The sequence below is a fragment of the Crassostrea angulata genome, chromosome 5 (genome assembly GCF_025612915.1).
Source record: "Crassostrea angulata isolate pt1a10 chromosome 5, ASM2561291v2, whole genome shotgun sequence".
Classification (NCBI taxonomy): domain Eukaryota; kingdom Metazoa; phylum Mollusca; class Bivalvia; order Ostreida; family Ostreidae; genus Magallana; species Magallana angulata.
The window spans coordinates 61,543,323-61,565,212 of record NC_069115.1 but is presented as its reverse complement, the minus strand read 5'-3'; the positions used below and the strand labels follow the sequence as shown (position 1 = coordinate 61,565,212).

General features: G+C 31.1%; 1 protein-coding gene across 1 annotated transcript; it reads left to right on the top strand.

Annotated features, from left to right (window-relative positions):
* The first annotated feature begins 9,940 nt into the window (after nt 1-9,940).
* On the top strand, nt 9,941-14,865 carry LOC128184801 (uncharacterized). Its single transcript, XM_052854390.1, has 4 exons — nt 9,941-9,982; nt 11,366-12,676; nt 13,245-13,331; nt 13,475-14,865. The coding sequence occupies exons 1-3, from the start codon at nt 9,965-9,967 to the stop codon at nt 13,320-13,322; spliced, it is 1,407 nt and encodes a 468-aa protein (XP_052710350.1). The 5' UTR covers nt 9,941-9,964; the 3' UTR covers nt 13,323-13,331; nt 13,475-14,865.
* Nucleotides 14,866-21,890: the final 7,025 nt, after the last annotated feature.

The following is a 21,890-nucleotide window of genomic DNA, read 5'->3' as shown; positions in this document are numbered from 1 at the left end:
ATTTTTTATGTATTGTTGTCTGAGATTGAATTGTAATAGACTAAGTGTGTTTTGTTATTTTCAGTTATCTTACCATTTGGGCCTGACCTCTATAAAGTAAATCATCTTTATTTCGCTGCTGCCTTTGGGGTTATACTAGCGGTATAAACAATCTCCAAATTAAAGACTGCACACTCCTGTATTAGTTCATAGCAGCAAGCGTTCTTTTTAGTGAACGTTCGCAAAGAAGTACCTGATGCTGTAAAGCTAAGCAACTTACTATATCATTTTAAGTTAATCCGAGTGAGAAATAGAAATGCGTTTAATTGCAAAATTATTGCATTTAATTGCAAAACGATTGCGTTTAATCACAAAATGATTGCGGGTTTTTTTTTAAATCATTGCGTTTAAACGCAACAATTCTTTTGCGTTTAAGCGCAAATCGTATTGCGATTAACGAAAAAGATTGCGATTAACGCAAAAGATTGCGATTAAACGCAATAGTAATTGCGTTTAAACGCAAAAGACATTATTTTTCTGCTAGACTGCCCTCAATGAGCTTTCGTTTATATAGGACATATTATAAACTGTCCTAAGATATCATGAATTCAGATTTGGCTTAATTGCTTGTTATTTATAAATACCTCAGGGTTCAAACGATGTTAAATTCAAAAGTATGAAAAATTTCCAAGATTTCTCAATCGAAACGCCCCTGTTAGCTTATCAGGTTTCAATACAATGCTAAAAAAAGTGACGTCTAGGTGGAATTTTGTATTGCAGCAAGCCCGGATGATAACGTTGAAAAATTGCGCGATGTAATCCGAGTATATCCCGAATGGAGAAAAGATGTTAACATTCCCCAAAATAAATCTCCGTAAGGAATCTGTTTCGTTCCTGTGAATTTTTTCGAGTGAAAGATGATAATGTGTCAATGACATTATCTTGGAAAGTATCCCTTTCAACCATTTCATTTGCACTTCTTTCACTGGTATGTGTATTTTTATTAAAAATCGTCCAAATGTGCTGCATAAATATTTTGAGCAAACTATAGAATAAAATGAAATTCGTCTCCAATAGAAATTGAAATTAGAAACCAATTGGTGTGTCTTTTAATATTATAAAATCGACCCGTTTCTATTGCTAATTGATGCGAAGACAACCCGAATCTTGTAATACACTGTTGATATTTAATTGGAATAGAGTAACTTACCAGATTATCAGACTTTTATTACTTTTCAAACACTAAAAGCATTATAAGCTGCATTTTTCATGTAGAATTTTTTTTTATACTAAAATGTTCTTTTCTACTAAAATGACAAAAATATCATGGTTTTTAAATTTCTGTTAGCCATATTTTTATGGAAAATGCCGTTAAGAAGCCTTATTTGGAGAAAAATTGAATTATTGTCGTCCTGTACAAAAATTGTTTTGCTATGTATTCCTTAAAATATATTTGCTTCGACAAAAATTAATGATGTTTTTTAAATCTTATTTATCATAAAAGTTTAAGTTATATGCAGACTTATCATACTAGCAGGTTTTTGCAGCAAAATAAAATTCTAAAAAAAAGCTCATATTGCTTTAACATGTAGTCAACCAGAACATGCTTTTTAATTATAGGTTCACTACATCAATGATGTATCAGTGTAATGTTTGTGACGAAAAAGATTTTGTCGTCATAGCACTCGTTTTAGAGTTTTTACATCCACAGTTTATTCCAATTTCACTAGAAGACCACAAAACAGATACTTATCAAATATTAAAACAATGATAGGGATTCTATAGGTATTTCTAATGAATTTTTTTAAATGTTTTGCGCGTTTTTGTAAAATGTTTTTTTTTCTAAAAAGACAGCTATTAACCAATTGATAGGAATTTTTTTGTCATATGATGGATATTTCCTTCGGACACATAAAAAATATCTATAACACTTCTTAACATTCAAAAATGTTATTATTGCAATTTTTTTTAATATTTCCCCAAATCATAACTTTTCATAGTTTCTTACTCTGTTGACAATTCATCTGAAAAAGTTGCTTGATGTTATAAGAAAATATTTTTTAATAAATGTGACCAAAAAATTGAATGAAAATCATTGCAAATAAACACAAAAAATATTTTAAATTTTATTTGGTATGACACTTCCTCAGGTAAGGGTTATCGTTCCTAAGTCTCAAGACCCAAACACCTTGGGGACTTTTCATTTCTGAGTTGAAGAAAATGTCCTAAATATAATGCTGGAATGATAAATACATACATATTTCATTATAGGCCTGTATACGTGAATATATTCGCTTTAATGCAAAACTAAGTCAAATAAATAAAGGGGAAATTGACTAAGCTAATAGGATTTATGTATCCCAACCTGAGAGAAATTCAAAGCAACCCTCCCATCCCCTTAAGGTGTCGATATTAATGTGCATAAAAGTATATTATAATTGAAATATTTTCACCGGTTTAGAAATTTCTTTCACAGTATTCAACCAAATAATACGTTTAAGAAAATTTTGTTAAGTTAAAAAATTCATTGTTCTCAACGGGAATCGAACTCATGATGTATAGGTTTGAAATGAACCCACAAACCCACTGCGCTACGGTGTAAGATATCGATGATGGGAAAAAAACTATTTCAAAAACTATACTTGATTTTATTGTTTATTTCGATCAATAATAATAAACTTGAATTATAATAATTTGAATAGATTTAATTGGGGAAAATAAATTCAAAGTTGTATTTTACTACTAAACCGAATGGGCATTTGCGCCATCTTATTAGCCCTCCTTCTTTCCTAGTGACGTATAAATTGTTAATATATTAGCATACGTTTCTGATCTACTAGCTGAAGATTGAACAAAGCACTAGCTAAAAAGACATTCTTAGTTGTGTAGATCACTGCAGCGGAGTCATTTTTTCTTCCTAGTTTCAGCACAGATGTGAATGCCCGCAAGGCTTCATTTATCCGCGTTAAGTTACATGAAACCTTCTGAATTTCTACTAGCATGGATATTAAAAAAGCATTGCCGATTTAGAGAATTGATGCTGGGTGTCATATAGGGAGAGGATGTTTATCTTAATTATTTAATAGGAACTGCGGTGCAAGCAAGTGGTATCGTTTTCGAAAGTGAAAGTGAGGGGCTGGGAAGGGCAGAATCATCAAAATATCATGACAAGCAGAGAAGAGCGGGGGAATACACTTAAAAGTCATTCAACTCCATATCCCGGGGGGAGGGTTAGCGTACTGTACTTATAACTTAATGTTTTTTCAATTACACTGTTTCACTCTTAATTTCCTTCCTTTCACTGTATTTTCTATAATGCTCCCAAAATAGTGCGGAAGGAGGACACATGTCTGTACATGTTAACTTGTATAGGAATGAATGATAGTAATTTGCAGCCTTTGTTCATGAAATGATTAAGAGAGCAGGTCAAAAACTTCGGTTGGTGAAACGAAACAGTGTTTTAAAAATTGCTAATAAATGGTTTTCTCTCTGACATTGCACTACACAAATATCTTTCTCAGATTGAAATTGACACATGTACAATCCCTGCAATAGTTAGTTTTTCATCTGTAAGATTCAGTTTTGTTTTCTATGATGTGACATAGAGGAGGCATGTTCTTTAGTTACATGTACTTGTTAAACCAAAGGACGGTATCTTAAAAATCATTGAAATACCGGTATGTTTTTTTTAATCAGTTAAACTCTGTAAATTAAAAGAACTCTCAAACTGACATTTCAAATTTTAAAACAAAGAAACTGATCTACAAAATACATGTATATAATTATAGAGTAACCCCATCGCTAAACTAGTTTTTAAAGCTAGAAAATCCTAATCAAACAAACAAATTTTAGCGAATCAATTTCATAAAAGGATGACTGTATTTAACGCCGTATTTGGGCCGTTTTTGGACACTATTGTCACGTTTATTCCTTATAAATATTTCAAATGCGATGATTTGACCCAACATTTTACGAACTTTGAAAAAAAAAATCAAAGTGCGTTAATTTTGTCCAAGATAACGCACTTTGTACATATTTTTCAAAGTGCGTAATATTTTCAAGTGCGTTGCCACAGAGCTATGTTTGCACAACATACATCTGGTGTCAGAACAAGTCATCAAGCCATGTTTATTAGTCCCCCACCGGTTTTCACCGGAGGGGACTATAGCTTTCCTCTGCGTCCGTCAGTCCGTCTTGTCTGTCTGTCTGTCCCACTTCAGTTTTCCACACTTTTTTCTTTATGCGTTTGAGTAATAATAAGAAATTTGCTAAACAGCTTCAACATGTCAAACTACAGATCAAGTTTACACTTTTGTAACGTCTGGTTGACATATTTTCGAGAAAATAAATGTTTTATATTCCATTTTTTTAATGTCCGGGTTCGTTATCGGGTTCGGTGTGTAATGAATAAACGAGGAAAGTATGTAGTCAGTAATAATATCGTGATTTACTTGTACCATTCCTTTTATTGTTTCTAACAAACAAATAAGTTCAATCTGTAAAGTAGTGTCAAGCGTTGTGTTGTAAATTTAATTGACGTTTTTTTTTTGTATTATTATTACAATCGGGTTCGCTATCGGGTCAGTCTGTTGATTCAGGGAACAGAAGACGGTAAGAAAAGATATTCTGCATTACAGTGCATTGTGTTCACAAAATTCTACCAGCAAGTACTTAATGGACTTGGCGAAATTACTGGAGATAAAATAAAGAGTATTTTTTAACCCATTTTTTATTTAATTTCTATATCAACTATGTAGTTTGACTTTCCTCTGTTCATTTATCTCTGATTAAAGCCTAACATCTCGTTTATAATAGTTTTCAAATTGATGTATGAGTCGACGCTTTCATAGAATAATACAAACCGGTAGGGGACGTGTAATGCTTATGCAATACTCTCAGAATGCTTGTTCATTGAATCTCATAATTGTTCAATATATTTATTTCGTCCACCACTATATTATTCCTAAGACATCCTCATTATTTGATGTTACGGACAGGATGATGTATGTAGAGTATTATTATTGCATACCATTACTTGTGAACCCCGAACATCAACAATATTTATTTATTGTTTCCCGTACGTATTTCTGACAAAATTTTCAATTAATGAGAAATAAACAGTTGTCAATGGTTCAAGCCCCATCACTGGCCGGATCTGCAAAATATTTAGAAATACTTCTTGCCATACTGATTGATTTTCCAGTTTGCCATCATAATTATCATTTTAAAGTTGATTATTGTCATGAACTTTATACTGATGGACAACGAAGATACCTTATGTCTATTGTTTACAATATAGACATCTGAACTTTAAATGTGTTTTCTAATATGCAAGGGTTTATCCAAAAATAGTGTCACAATATGCACAACACTCCTTATGGGCGATGTATTAAATTTTTGTAACTCGAATTTTAATTGGAAATTTATTGGTTATTAAAAAGATATTTGTTTACAACATTATGTATACGTGAAATATCTCCGCGTTATGAATTTATGTCTTTTTAAAGCTTTATTTCAGAAGAAATTCAATGCTTCAAAATTTGAAAGTCAAAAAACAATATTTTGTAACAGATATAATATATAAGTTTTCTAACTGTTTTAAAAATATAGTTAGGGAACGTTGCCGTCAATTTCGGAAAAATGCGTTTTGTATTCAGAACTGCGAATTGTGACATGATGCGTTATTACCTTTGATAGATAGAAATCAGTCTAAAATAGTTATGTTATTAAATTGATATATCAAGCTAAAAGTGAGAGCAAGAGAACAGAATACCCTTTATTCTGTTCCAATATTTTATAAAAGCATATGTCATGTTAATAATGTTTTCTCCGAACATTGTTCTGCCCCCAATGTCACAACATCTATGGACATCCTGTCCTAAAAGCACAATCCTCGACAAAACTCTATCGCCACATAGAGCTACACTAATGGGAAACCCCGGGAAAAAACCTTGAACGAATTTGTTGACAAAATATAAAAAAAAAAAGTGCCATCAAAAGGCTGTCGTACAAAGTACAAAACTGCCCCAAGTTATGCTGAATCGTATAACATAGGTAGAAATTAAATTCCATAACATGTAACATGACATTTTTATTTATAATACTTAAACTGGTAACACGTGCCAAAATTTAAAGTATACAATTCGAACACGCTGACAAATAGAAATACTACAGTAGTTTAAAGTAAACTTTTAGCTGAATATTATTTCCAGTATGATAAAATCGAATAAGATAAACTTACCCTGACTGGAGATTCAGTTACCACGAACTTAAAAACTACTCCTCCATGGGCATGTCAGTCTTAGCCACACCTGGTACATGGAAAACGTGCCCTACCCGAGACAAACTCTCCACCCCTTAAATAGCAACACTGGTTTTAATGCCCGGAACAATGGGACTCCTTGCAGTGTTATATATTCAACTCTACCTGTACGACAACAAATCTCAAAACAGGGTGACACATCGAACAAATTCAATATTGACTAACAGTGACATTACTTTTGGATTAACCCTCGTATTTCACATACGCGTTTATTTTCTTGGTTTCTTTTAGTATCAATAATTGATTGATATTTAAAATATATACAGTGTACATCTACACTTCGTTAGATATATCTGGAAAGATGCATATATATAATTCATGATAAGAAAGAATTTTTGTAAACATTTTAAAGTGCTTCATTGCAGTTTTGTTTTTTGTTTTGCTTCATTCACAACTGTATCTTCATGAGGGATTTTGCTAGTTTAGTGATTCTATATTTCCGATTATAGATGTTCGGGTCTTTTTACGTTGGCTACATCATTAACAAGTATTTACTTTTGTGTGAAGTATTCAGGAGTCTCAAGCAAATTTTCTACTCTGTATTTTTTCTCTAGATTTATTTTAATTTGACACCCTTGCATAATTTTGTCTGTTTTATTCAGTTATTTCATTTTTTGATATAATGTGCAATAAAAGAAACAACTTTCTTTAATCTGTATCAAAATCAAATGCACTTAAGGTAACTCCGTACCTATAATATCATGGGTTCAAAGTTAAAAACTTAACTTTCATCAAAAAATAAATAATATATATATATGTTTCCATACTATTTAAGATGTAAGGTAAAAAAAACCAAAGGCTGAAATTATTATTTGAAAATCACACTTTTTCTGTTTAAAAATTAAATATAAGTGGATGGATACTTATTTATCTACTTAAATTTTATTGCTTACTATGCCAGAAAACTAAAATTAATTAAAAAAGAAAAAGAAAAAATTGTTTACATTAGAAAAATTATAGCATTTAGATATATCACTTAGAGAAAAGTAGAAAAGAGTTATTTCCCTTTGTCATTATTGAATTATGTCAAATATAAGGATGAAAAACGCTTATTATATATCTCTAAGTAAACAATGATTTGAGTTTTTGATGTGCACCTATGATAACATAGAAATTACAAATCTACTTGCAAGAATTTTAATAAATTCATGGTTTATATAAAATGTATGACGTCACAGGAGGGTGGATTTACTTTAAGTCATGTTTTAAGAAAATATTATTGGTCAAAAGAAAGTAATCAATAGAACCATGTGTTTAGAAATTCGGTTTAATCTCCCTCGCTTGCATTGTGGGGCACACCTCATTATGTAGTCATAATGCTCCCTCGTCCAGTTTTTAAATAAATATTTCGAAAACTATAAAATACAAACCATTCTATTCTTGTTCACATCGTCACCTTATGTTCCTTATTTCTTGGCAACATAATTTTCTTTAACATTCTATTTTGTCTATAATACTAAAAATAAAAACTTGTTATTTAGTGATTTTTTTAATAATTATATTATGTGTTTATGTGACCTTTAGACTCTAGGGGCTATTTTTTACCATTATTTGTAGGAAAGACAATCTTTAAAATCCTAAGAGTTAACATTGTAAACCAAATATTATTCGCGACGACTTTATCTCGCGATCTACCATAGCAAGCCTTTTCAACACATGTTTTTGTATTACAACTTTATAGTAAATACTAATTCGCGGCGAGAAATAATGGCGACAATTAGGCTCTCGCGAACCTTGTGAAAATTTCTCACACGCGAATAAAAGTTGGTTTACAGTAACTGTACTGACATGTTAATTAAAGTAAGAATTTCCATCAGTTCGGCGGTTTTTGATTGGTCACCGCTTCACGAAAATTATCTAAATCATTATGGGACAAAAATCTAAATCATAAACAATTAAGATCAACACCTATTTTTGTTCTTTTCTGGTATGCAAATTCCTTATGCATAGCGTTCTAAGTGAATACATGCTTGACATTTGAGGAATTATATCTGTATTATCACAACAGACTGTTTTTTAAAAGAAAATATCTTATACCAGCCGTCATATCACTTAGGTTGTACGACATATTTCTATCTTATTGACGACATTAGAGCATTCTGTCGAGTGAAGTTTATTTTGAATTACCATATATAAAATATAACATAAGTCTTTAAAAAATGGTTTGGGCTATTTGAAGTTCAAACATGTTTTAAGGACGATATTCTAAATATTGGTTTTGTACATGTACCTATATTTTGCTATTATATGTAAATTGTTTATGGCATAGTAGTGTGCATTCAACAAACAACAATATTATTTTTCATTAATAAACGTGAGTGATTTTAATTTCTCTAAAGGTATATATTTAATTTCTCGCCATAAATATTGAGATAGATAGATATATAGATATATGATAGGTAGATATATGATAGATAGATAGATAGATAGATAGATAGATAGATAGATAGATAGATAGATAGATAGATAGATAGATAGATAGATAGATAGAAAAGAATTAACTACATGTTCTTGTTTAGTTAATGAAACCAGTTTTAAGTTACAGTGTGTTATTTACATCCGTTGTAAATGTTTTATCGTATTTATTGTTTCAAGTGTTTTTTTAATAAACGGAGACTTATTTCAATGAAAGTATGTGTTAAAAGACACATTTACAACTAACTTGGCATTAAGTTTGGACGTGTGTACTTTATCATCTCTATTAAACAATAATGTAACGTCAGGTGAAACCCCTTCTAAACGTGTTTTTGATACCAAGCCGTTTATTTGCGGTGCAAAATATTTACACAGATCTTAAGTATGCAAGGTTTATCTGGACAGGGTGAACTTTGGAAGGCATTTTTCAACAAAAGTAAGATAAATTCGCCCTTTATCATTTTATACAGAATGATCGATTGTTTATATAGAATCAATTTTAAAACGAGAGGACAGAAATTACAGATAAGATATCATTTGCACCTGCAATGTAGACAATGTGTCTGTACTTGTGGTAAATAGCTATGCTTCAACCAGTACAATTATGCATTAAGTTCATGCATCAAAACGTTCTTGCTAATGAACAAATTCAACATAACCATACATTGTGCAAACTCCCATTCCAAAAAAATAAAACCCCTAAAATATCAGGTAGCAAATCAGTACATGTATAATTCATTGCATGTAATCATACTCTAAACTTTTGTTATTATTTACAAATAATAAATTTTCCTTCTGTTTTAGTCATTGAGTGCATACATATAAATATTGATCCTCAGTTTGATTAACTATGATTACATTTGGACTTGGAATTGTTTCATGAGGTAAATTACATATGTATTACGCTGTTTCAAAAATACCATCCACATAATAGGTATTGTTATTATTTTTATTATTATTATTATTATTATAAATGTAATCTTCATCATCATTATTATGAATAGACAAATACATAACGGTCGATCTGTAAGTTTTAAATTCTTTGAAGTATAATTTCAGATACACTTACATGTACCTGTTAATTTGAAATATTTAAATGATTAAAAACTAATTATATTACATATTTGATAACACATTATTATTTCAATAAAAAAACCCAATTGATAAAACAGAATTTGTTTGGGGTCAGTCATGTGATCATCACCTTTTACCAGATAACAAACACACCCCATTTTTAGAAAAGAATTGATGTCGTTTGCTGTAAAGGTAACTTGGATTTTTGATTGTTTTGTAACAACAATGTATTCTTCTACTATTACTGTTTTACGGTTTTTTTTTGAATTTTTAATACAGTAATTTTTGAGAAAAGGGACTTTTTATTTAAATGATAAAAACAATGTCTGAATGTTTCAAATATGCGCTTCTTTCCCCCTTAAAATGTTACTAACTTAAGTTTTGATAAATATAACCTAACAAACGTTGAATTTAAACTGAAATAAAACGCATGGGTTAGTATTTAGTATAAATGGTTACATGAATTATTTCATTAGATTTGCATTACATTGTAATGATTAGTAGAATAAACTGATCTTTACACAGAATGATATTTTTATATGTAATAAGAACTCAATTAATTCTTTAAATATTATGATTAATAGACCTTCTTACTTCCCTTTTTTACTTCCCATTTATTTTTATAATATTTATCATCAGTCTAAATTGCTAAGACCTTTCAATGCACATAAGTCACAACAAAGAATAATCTCTTTTTTTAATGACCCACTGTGTCACAAACACCACCGCCGTTTTATCAATCACAAGTATTTCATATTTTACATAAATGTGTAAAAATGCAATTTTTAACTGAGATTTATGAAACAATCTTAGTTTTCTCAATATTTGCTAATCTTTGATTCATTATTAAGAAAACATTATCTATTTCTGAGACGTTTAGCTTGGATTTGTATGTAATATACTTTAAAATAAGCTATGGATGCGTCCAATTTCAAGTGTTGATTCGAGCTTACTGTGATTTTAAATAACAAACAAAATATACGAAAAAAGGCAGAAGTTAAATTATACTGTAAAAGAGAAAAAAAAGCTTTTTTTTAAAACCATGTATTAAATATTTATTGAGAAGTCCTTCTTATTATGTAGCAGCATATTCATAAGCAGGAAATTTAGATTAAAGTAACAAATATTTAATGTAAGAGAAGCCATTAATTTGACCCTTCTAAGACTGAGGTAAAGGTATGCAAAGTTAAGTCACTTTAGGCTCAAAATATGTCCTCATTTTACAATATATACAAACTTCTTAAGAACATGTCTACATTGCTTACTTTAGGTAACATACGTAATTAGAATCAACCGCCTAGGAAACCATTTCTTATTTGAAATTCCCTGTATTGAATCTTTGTATGTAAGACAAAACTATAAAGTTCAAGTTAAATGTCAATACTTGATATATGGGTTGCTTACTGCAATATGATGGCTCTCTTTACTATAATGTAATTATTTTTCTCTTTTTTGAGTCTGTGGAAAGTTAAAGAGTTGGATTATCTTGAATCAGCCAATTAAAATGAACTCTAATTATTTGCTTTTTTCCCTTTACATGCATGTACACAATCCAATGATTTTTTATTTAAAAAGATGGATGGAACACATAGTAAAGAGGTATCAACGAGAACAAAATATGACAAACTTCATGGTTTTTTAAAATCCTTTGGATACGATACTGATGCTATCATACAAGATATCAAAGCTGCTACAAGTGAACTAACTGACGATGACGTTGTAATAGTTGATGTGCTATGTAACTCAATGGAAGGTCTTCAGAAAAGAAGTGGAAAGAGTTCCATCATAGAAGCTATAAAAGTAATGGGGTGTGTCTCTTCAGCAAATATCATTAATGTCAAGGCTGGTTTAACGACAAAGGTAATGATTTTGGTGGTTTATGTTCTCAAGGTCATTTTCCGCATTGTTGATCTCAAAGAATTACTGGATCCAAAATGTACATTCATACATATCACTGTCCATGAGTTCTCCGGCCTTGCAGAGAAAATTGCAAAAAAAGAGATCTTAATTGATGCCGTAGAGATGAAAGAAAACGTCGATGAACCTTCACTGCACAGCTTAATTTCAAATTTTGACATACATATTGGAGTAGACCTAATAGGGAATCTAAAAAGTCGGATCAAAAGCATGATGTCTGAAGGACAGGATATGCAAACATGTCTCCATTTTTTGACATTGTTTGTAAGATTATCTACGTTACGACATGCTCTATTATTTAGATTTAAAACTTGTTTGGAGGTAAATAACTACAGTTCAAGCACAAGTGATACCTTGAAAACATATATCGATCAAGAGAGAGCAGATAGCGAAGAGTTTTTGAGATTTTTTTCACTCCCATCTCTAGAAAACGTCTACGTTCTAGCAGTATTTGACCCAGCAGAGGAAATAGAACTTGCAACATACCTTGAAGATCTTCGTCTTCCACTACAAAATTTACAAAAAGTGTTAGATGGAAAAATCTTTAATATCCAGCCATACAAGAATCCATCAATTCTTCTAGGAAGAAATTTTCCGTCGTTTGGTGCAGCAAGAGCGATGAAAAGTTCAACAGATGTTGATAATGTTCGAATCCAATTCGAATTTGAAGCTGTAGAAAAGTCATTTAATCTTTTTTACATTAAATCCCCGGATTTAAAAGAATACCTCTACATGACAACCACACTTTATTGTGATTATTCTAAAAATTACAAAGGTCAAACAGGTGCTCAGTGGCGGGTAATTCAAGTCAAAGACACCAAAGGAAGAGAAGATGACCCATCTTTGTTTGTTCTATGTACAAGGAAACAGCCACGAAATTTTTTGTACATTCAAGCAGCCGTTCTTATTGATTTTGCCAGGGGTTTAGGAGACAAACGTGAGCCACCTGGGACAGAATGTTTATTTCAAGTAAGTATGGCAGAAAGCATTGCAACCTCAAAAAAGCCCTCGCACTTTTGCTACATTTATAACCTTTTTTGTGCAACAGACATTTCTGTTAATCGTTGACTACTGTGTCGTAAAAAATCAGTATACGTCATTCAAACCAAGTGTCAAAGTATAAGTTATAATATAATGAATAATCAACATTTTAAGCAAATTATTGACTGGAAAATTTGAAACGATTGACTTTTCAGTACTTCATGTGCCTTCTCTCGTTAAAGCGATGTTATAAATAGTTAATTAAATACCACATTGTTTATGAAATTCAATTTGAAACATAAATACGCCTCAAAATTTAAATGTTGGGTCAATTATCGCAACAGAAAAAATTAAATAAACAGGTGGTCAAATAGATAGACGGGTCTGAGTCTCAAGATCCTTTATCTTGTCGCAAAAAATGATATAACCTTATTCAACCATTTAGATAAGTAATGCTGCAAGTACATGGAACTATCTTTGAATGGTATTACTGAAAGTTAATTACGTCATGAGTAGGCGACAATATTTGTATCTTGCTTTGAATGATTTATTTCAGCTGATTCCACCCGGAAAATCTCCGATCAGCATCCATCTTCCAAGTCAAGGACATCTTAGAGAATCTTTCAAACTGTAACTTAAAAAGGTATGCAAATAACAAAGAATTGTGATTTAAATGGTTTTATTTGTATAAATCTTCAATCGTATTGTAATGCTTCCTTTTTTGAAATATAATAATAATTATATTTGTTTAATAATAATCATTATAATATACGTAATGAATTTCAGATTTATCAAAGATCTAAAGAAACCAATGCCTACAACAATGATTAGAAACTAAAGTCAGCGGGTGTTGTCTAATTACTTGCGCTTTCATGGAAATGTATTTATTGAAAATTGAAGACGTGAATGGAGCCTCTTTTTTAAAATCCAGCAAGTTATAAAAAGGTTATGAAAGTTTTGCAGTGATTTGTTTAGTTATCATATAAATTTCATGAAATATTATAATATTGAGTATATACCTAATTATGCAGAAGAAATTACATTTGGTTTACTGTAAAATTTGATATCATAATTATTAAATATATTGTTATCAAGTTATAGCCAATGGATGAAAATTTAAAAAAAAACAAAACCTTATACGTGTGGTGTATGGTTGTTTATCAACGGGTGATACTTTGTCAGATATTTTCGGTAACAAGTATATTTGTCACAACTCCTTGTTTCCGCACTTCAGTGCACTAGTTTTTAAAGATTTACATGTGTATTTTCTTCTAGTTTTTGCTACGAAAATGTGAAAATGATTTCATCGAAGATTTAAATTTAGAAATTTAAAAATAAAGAAAAACACATAGGTATGTAGTAGACAAAACTGCAAATCTTGGTAGCTATCAAGTCTCCTACTGACAAAAACAGAATGCTATGTCGTGTTTCTATAGATCAGAACTTACCGAAATAAAAAAAAAATCTCGCACATCTCTATTCCACCACCTTAATCAATGTTTATAACTTCGAATCAATTGTAATTGTTTCATCAACATAAACAACTGTTTCTCGTTGAAGTCAGTTCAAACTAACAAGCATCGGAAATTTTGTGCATGTCAACAAACGTAACTTTTCACTATTTCCATTTTAGTTATTAAGTTTTAAAAAAACTTAATAATTACATATTTACAAAAATCATTTCTATTTAAGTGATACTTTACAAAAAGCCAGCGATATTCATCTCCGAAAAACGTACTAAATTGTATCGTCCAAAGTCTACATGTAAATAACCGCATTTCACAACGTTGCATTATCGAATAGGTAAAAAAAGATATGGTGTAACTGTAGGATTTATGTAAAACAAACCGTATAATATAGATGGGACATCTTAGGTGTGTGATTTTATATTTGCTTTACCCAAATCGTTTTATTCGTTCGGCAAGCCTCGCTTATAAAGCAAATATAAAATCACACAATATTGATATCCTTTATATGAAAGTGTGCCCTTTTAAATTATATTTTTGTACTGAATACGTATGTCTGTTTTGCTTAAATATTTGTTCATTTACATCTTTTGCAATGCTCAATAAACTTCATTTCTGCTTCAATGTCAGCATAACGAATGTGGTTAATTTTTTACAATAGTTGTGGCATATCTCTGCACACCATGATCATAAATGTCTGTACATTTTTATTATTTACACTTTTCTGCATGTTTTGTTTTCAACATTCATATGAACTACTCTGTTTATATGTAATGAGCTGTTATCCTTAACAATGTGTAGAGTACTTGTATCGGAGAATAGATTCATATCATTTACTTATTTTTCTAAAACACGTTTGGAAATTAAAAGACAAAAATACTTTTAGATCTTACATACAACTCTTTGAACAATTAATAGTTGTACATTAAAATTGTCTTTTTATCATTAGATTAAGCAATCGGAAGTATTGAACACATTATATATGACTACAGAGCTTGTTTTTGTGTATACTTAATTCTTTTCCAGTCTCCTTTATTAGCAAAATAAAAACATATTTCGATAAAAAAGACTATTTATTACTACGTCAAGTAATATTTTATCCTGCATACTTTATCAATGTGAGGGTAACCAAAACAATTTAAGAGTTCAAGTTTTTCTATGGTATGCATTTTGAAATATATTAAAATCAAACCAAAATCACAGATGTGTTGTCTGTCACATTAATTCTTCATCTTACCAAAAACTACCCACCTAAGGAGAACCAAATAATCAGTCTGATTTATCTCTTAACAAATCTAAAAAGATAAATTGACAATTATAAGACAATAGAGTTAAGGAACATTATCTACGGTTGATGATACAAATGTCACAATCGAGTTTCAAGCATACACTATCCCAGTCAGAAGTATACCCCTTATAACAGACGCTCGCTGTGTATTCGGAATATACAAGGGGAAGGGATTACAGACAGTAGGATGCTAAGATAAAAGAAGGGTCTGCTTCATACTTCAGTGCGTACTGTTGACCTCATAAACAATATCCAAGAAAACCCAAAGTAAACCCCGAGAAATCCCCGAGTGGACCCAAATTTTCAAAAATTAAACCCAGAGTTAACCCAAGAAGTAAACCCAGGGTTTAGTTTGGGTTTACTTTGGTGTTAAGTTGGGTCTGATCGGTATTGTAGTTAAACGTCTTTGATCTTACCATCATACTGCCTGTAATTTCTGCCCCTTGTATATTCCGAATACACAGTTAGCGTATGTTTTAAGGGGTATACTTCTAACTGGGTTTACTCGCTGTGTCCATTCTGGGTTTACTTTTGGTTTACTCTCGGCCCACTCTAGTAAACCTGAAGTAAACCCAGAAAGTAAACCCAGGGTTTAGTTGGGGTTTACTTTCTGTTAGGTTGGGTCTGATCGGTACTGTACCATTGTTTATATTATCAAGTTTATTTACATATTTACAGCAAACACAGTTATTTTTTTTGAAATACGTAATCCTCACATACAGAAAGCACATCCGGTTAAACTCCAACACTTCCATACTTACTATGTCTTATATCTCAGCTTACCCCCGAGCATGTCCATACAACTCATATCAAAACAAATCAAACAATGTGATAGTGCCAACTTTCATTTTTCAGAAATATATCGTGCATTGTAAACAAATGACAACCACTGTGTTTAAATACCGAAAATACAAAATGGTTGTTGCTTAACCAGCTAAAAAGCACTATTTACCAAACATGGCAGCAACACAAGCATCAATTACATGTAACTTTATCAAGCCTTACAAATTCATTCCACTGCAGTCATTCTGCAATAAATCGACATCAATTAACTCGGTGGCCCTGTAACAATACAAGGAACTGTTTAAATGAAGAAATAAAGCTTGGATTACGAGGTTTTTTTTAATATGTTAATTTTTTATTCATATGGTACCTGTGATTTCAAGTACATTGCATTAGAGTAGGATGTAAGATTATCTTATCTGTTTTCATATTAAATGTACATGGTGACAAAGTTTGCAGCAGGACAAAGTTAATGTCGTTGTCATTATTTGGTATCTAAGTAGATTCGTCTGATATAATGTGTGAAACTCCGGCCGTTGCTATTCGTATCTATGCGCTTAGAGAATTTGACATTCAAATATTTCTTTTATACATTATGCATTAAAATTTGTTTGTTATCGGGGGCCATCGTGCAAGGTAACCATTTTTATTTGTGCTTCGTGAATTGGTTATTGGTTCATATTTGAATAAAGTAATTATCTATCAAGTATTGTAAATGCAATCCTCCTATTTCTACAAAAGCAAAAAAAAAAAAAACCCGCATAGTTGATTTGTTTTAAATATCTAATTTGTTCATTTCACATTAAATCATGTTTTGCAAATTAGTTGCTACTACTGTTTGATTGAAAACATTAATAATTGATAATGAACTGGGTACAGTTTCAGTCATGATTTGTCGAGTTTAAAAGTGATTTTCAAAATGCACGCAAAAAATTGAATATAACATTTATTTACAAAAGAATAATTATAATAAAGACTTGATTAAGAATCTATGAATAGCTCACTGATTTGATGTTCAAAAGGAGACTGTGACATGTAAACGATGCATTTCACGTTTGTTTTTGTTAAATCTAAGCAGAAGAGTATTCTAACAGTATAGTTTTTTTTCCAAATAGATAACTATGTCCACAGCCGTTGCCCACCATGAAATTCGCATTACAATTTATCAAGGAATATCAAATCACATAAAATATTATTGATTTCGGTGTGGGCAACGGCAGGGGACACGTTCACTTCTTCACAAAACTATCAGAACATATGTCTATTTCATAATTTTTACTACATCCTAAAGATTTAACAAGATTTAGGAGTCATTTAAAAAAAACCCAGGATAGAAGTGTATAACTTTGTACATTATATACACGCGTCATGAGATTTAAACACCTTTTGAACATTACGTTAAATATCGCAAGAAACTGTACCTACTTTTTATCAACTAAACAATACAATCTGATTCTTCCATTTATTTCCCAACCTCTCGACAGCCATTTTTAGAATTGAAATGAACTGGTTTTTTAATGAGGTAAAAAATGCTAGCTTTTGTTGGTATCAGAAGAAATTGATGATGTAACGCTTAAATTAATCAGTAACGCACAAAACTCGTAATCCGGTAATACTGAGGCCAAGGGTCGAGTCATAAACCATGATATGTTTTTTGCAATTGTGAGTCTGAGGGCTACATATCAATTACATACAGTGTATTGATTAGAAACCTTGACCTCAATGGACAAACACAGATTGCAATTGGTAATCCGAGTTACCTTCAAATGATTTTACAGTCTTATTTAATGTAAAGTTGGTAAGTTATTTTACTAATATATTGATGTTTTCATTAATTTCTTCTTAAACATATGATAATTGATGCTTGTGTATACCAATACCTTTTCTAATATTACGACTTGTGATTGAAATCTTAGAAAACAATTTCGAGTTTGATTGTTTATTCTGCGACATAAGATTTTTATTGAAACAATAGCCCCCAAAACAAAAACTGTGTCTACTATTATAAACAAGGTTAACTATTTTTTGACTGCTATTGATTGGTATTAGAGAAAATTTATATACATATCAATAAGCAATACAAGTACTATGTCATCAAATTCAAAAATGTCTGTAAGATGTGATTTTTCTTACCAAATATTTTTCATCCATTAACAGTGATAAAGGTATAACAATTAAATAAGGTATTGATTTTTTTATGAATGTGTAGAAACGAAATTTGAAATGTTTTCGTCCAATGACGCCTTAATTATGTAGGTAAAATCATTCTTTTTTTGTTATTTTAATAGATGTGTATTATAAATTAGCATTTCATTCTGTACACTTTTTTAAAATTATTTTTATAAACATGCACAAATTTATGCTTAGAATGTTTTAAAAACAATGTCAATATCTATATCAAGATTCATTGTGTAATTTCTAATTAACTTTAAAAATATAGAATAAAATGCAACAAAAGTCTCCAATTTTGGACTTTTATTATGTTAACGACAACATCTTTTTTGTAACATATAGTGCAGACTCAGATCATTTAGGTTGACAATCTGAGGGACGTGACTTTTTTTAAGGCTCATACTTGTAGTATTAGCAATAAAGATATGGACAAGTTGCTGTCCTTTAAAAAAAGGACTACAATACGTGGACCATTTGCATATTTTTCCAACGAAAACGTGAAAGCTGTAAGATTATCAGAGATCCCATCGACTCTAGTCGCCTACTTTTTACCACTAAATTTGTACGTTGTATCATGTATAGCCTTGACTTTTTATCTCAGAGTTTAAAGGGTTTATACTTCTAAAATAATTATAAACTATAAAAATGAAGATTGCATGTATAGTATCAGGCATTCGTCGAATTCTACTATTTGCACACACAATACGCTTCGCACTACTTTGTTAACTATGCAGTGACAGCTTTGTGAAAATTAATTTCATATTTTGATGCATTTTTCTTGAGATTTTAACTTTTATACAGTGACATAATTATTCAATCATCTATTATATACAGTCACATAATAATTCAATCATAATTAAATGCTGAAAATCTTTAAATCGGGAAGTACTCTAGCTTCGCCTAATGTAAAAGTAAAGTTAAGCTACATGTGAATTCGGAAAACAACAAAACATTGCAAATTATGCTATTTGATGCCAGTTGTCGTTTCGGCATAACGTTACCTTATTTCATAATACTGACATTTCATATCACATGCCGATCATTTCTTTAAAAGGAAATCTGTGTTTCTGTACTGTTTACCGACAACTTTACAATTACAGCGCCTTTGAACTTATGTGTGCAACAATCGCAGCTTCTCGGGCCTTTCCGGCAAGCTCGGAAAAACACCTCGAATGTATTACCTAGGCGTCTATGACAACCCCCCTCTTTATAAAACTTGATATAAATACAACATATTTTACGAGCTGTTGGGATGTGTGCTATATTTCATTATAGTCAACTATATACCCTAAAATAAAACACAGAAGCGACATACAAGGCTGTCTAGTCGATACTTATTTTAATGGGAAGCGACTCCATTTTGTATAAAATTCTAACATCCGATGATGTTAATACATTCGAGGTGTTTTTCCGAGCTTGCCGGAAAGGCCCGAGAAGTTGCGATTGATGTGTGCAAATGGCATTGGATCCCGATTAAGATAAACGTGTGCTAGCAACTACCCAATTCGTAAAGGAACCAGGCTAACTCATGTGCGGGCTGAATTTTCCCAATAGCATCCGGTTTAACCTCGCTTATATATTTTCTGCGTGGACCTCAGGGTCCACGCAAAAATAGGTTGCAACACAAAATGTTCCATGTGGATAACCTTTACTAGTTTGTGTCTTCCAAATCCAAAAGAGTTATTGAATTAGTAAGGCATTAGGCTCGCAGGATGTTAAGGACGCACGTGTAGTCGAAGTTACATTTAATTACACAAAATAACATCCTACTAATTATGTTCCTATTTAATTATTAAAACAATGAATCCTATTTATTTATTGAAACAATGAAATTTAAACCAAAATAAAATAAAATACCAGGGACATTTTATTTTTTATTTATAACTTAAACTCTATTACGTAGATTTACATATTGATATCGTAATGACTTAAAGGGGAATGTCGTGTACGTATGATCGTGAAATATTGTAAACAGATTTAAAATATTAGAAATCGAAGAACTTTAATAAAGTATTTTTTTGTAATTTGTTGAGTACTGAACAAAAAAATACTGGGACGAATATTAACTTTATGAAATATTCTAAAGGTATGTAATTTTCTTTGTCGTTGTTTATGAAATAAAATCTTATTAGAACAACAATACCCCGTTTATTTAAACTTCTTCATGTTTAACATGAAGTTATAGTTTGATTAATCCTTACCTCGAAAAGTGGGGCTAGAATCAAGCCTTATGTGTTGCTTTAATAACCGGACGAATAACTATTAAATCGAGGAGATATATAATTTCAGCAGTAGTTTTTTAACAGTGGCGTCGGAGGCAAATTAAAATTTGGGGGGGGGGGGGGCTAGAAAGAAATATTGACAAACAAGAAAACAAATCCCAAAATCGTGAAAATCTTAATACGAGGTGGGGGTGGGGGCTAGTATACCTATAACTCCAACACAAGCTTACCTACCAAAATTCTCCCCCCCCCCAATCATGAAATTTCTAATCCGGGAGGGGGGGGGGGGGAAGGGGGTTAGAGATCTATGACTTGTGACTCCAATGTTCATACTTTAGCTCTTAATATTTCTATTTCTAAAGGTAAATTAAGAAAGAACTATGTGTTGCTGTGAGAAAAGTGGGGGTCTGACCCCTTTCCGGTGCTATGTACATGATGCTTTGGTCTAACTTTGCCAAAACGGTGGGAGGGGGCTGTGCCACCCGACCGCCCCCCCCCCCCCGGTTCCGACGCCTATGTTTTATATATATATATATATATAAAAATATGAAAAACTCCTGAAGATTATAATGAAACCGGTAGAGTTTTGAATCGGCTTTCTGTTATTTTTTATTATTTAATACTTGTGTGGATTAACTTAACTCATTTGGATTATATAGATATATATATATATATATATATATATATATATATATATATATATATATATATATATATATATTTATATATATATCCAAAGTCTCTTTTTCAATGAATAATAAAAAACTTTTAAAACACTGTTTCAAAATATTTCGACCGTGTTACCGGTCTTCATCAGTCGGTGTTTATTGTCTATAGCAACACAACGTAGAGCATATACTATGACGTCACAATATGAATACAGTCTGGCAAGTGACGTCATACAACAATATTGCGCCAAAAACATATGAAATAAAGGTGAGAGTCTATAGAAAGCACAGTGATAGCCGTAATTAGTACATAAACAAGTAATATATGAAAAATGTATAGATAACGGGACATAAAATAAAGGATGTGTCTATACAAACTAGTAATAATGTAGTCTAAAGACAATAATGTTCCCTTTTGTTTATACCAAAAGGTATATGAGTATTTAATTTTTTCTTCCACAAATTTTCTCTGAATTTTCTGTAAGTTTCATCTTTGTACAATTTTTCGATACCTATTACAGAATAATTCTCAACTGTGTGTTCGTCAGTATAAAAATGCATTGCTACAGGGTCGTTAGTTTCTGAATACCGGTAACACGGTCG

What these genes read in the sequence shown, in the direction of transcription:
- LOC128184801 (XM_052854390.1), top strand. An exon ending in GGACAGAATGTTTATTTCAA is followed by an intron (nt 12,677 to 13,244) that starts GTAAGTATGGCA and finishes GATTTATTTCAG; the next exon opens with CTGATTCCACCCGGAAAATC.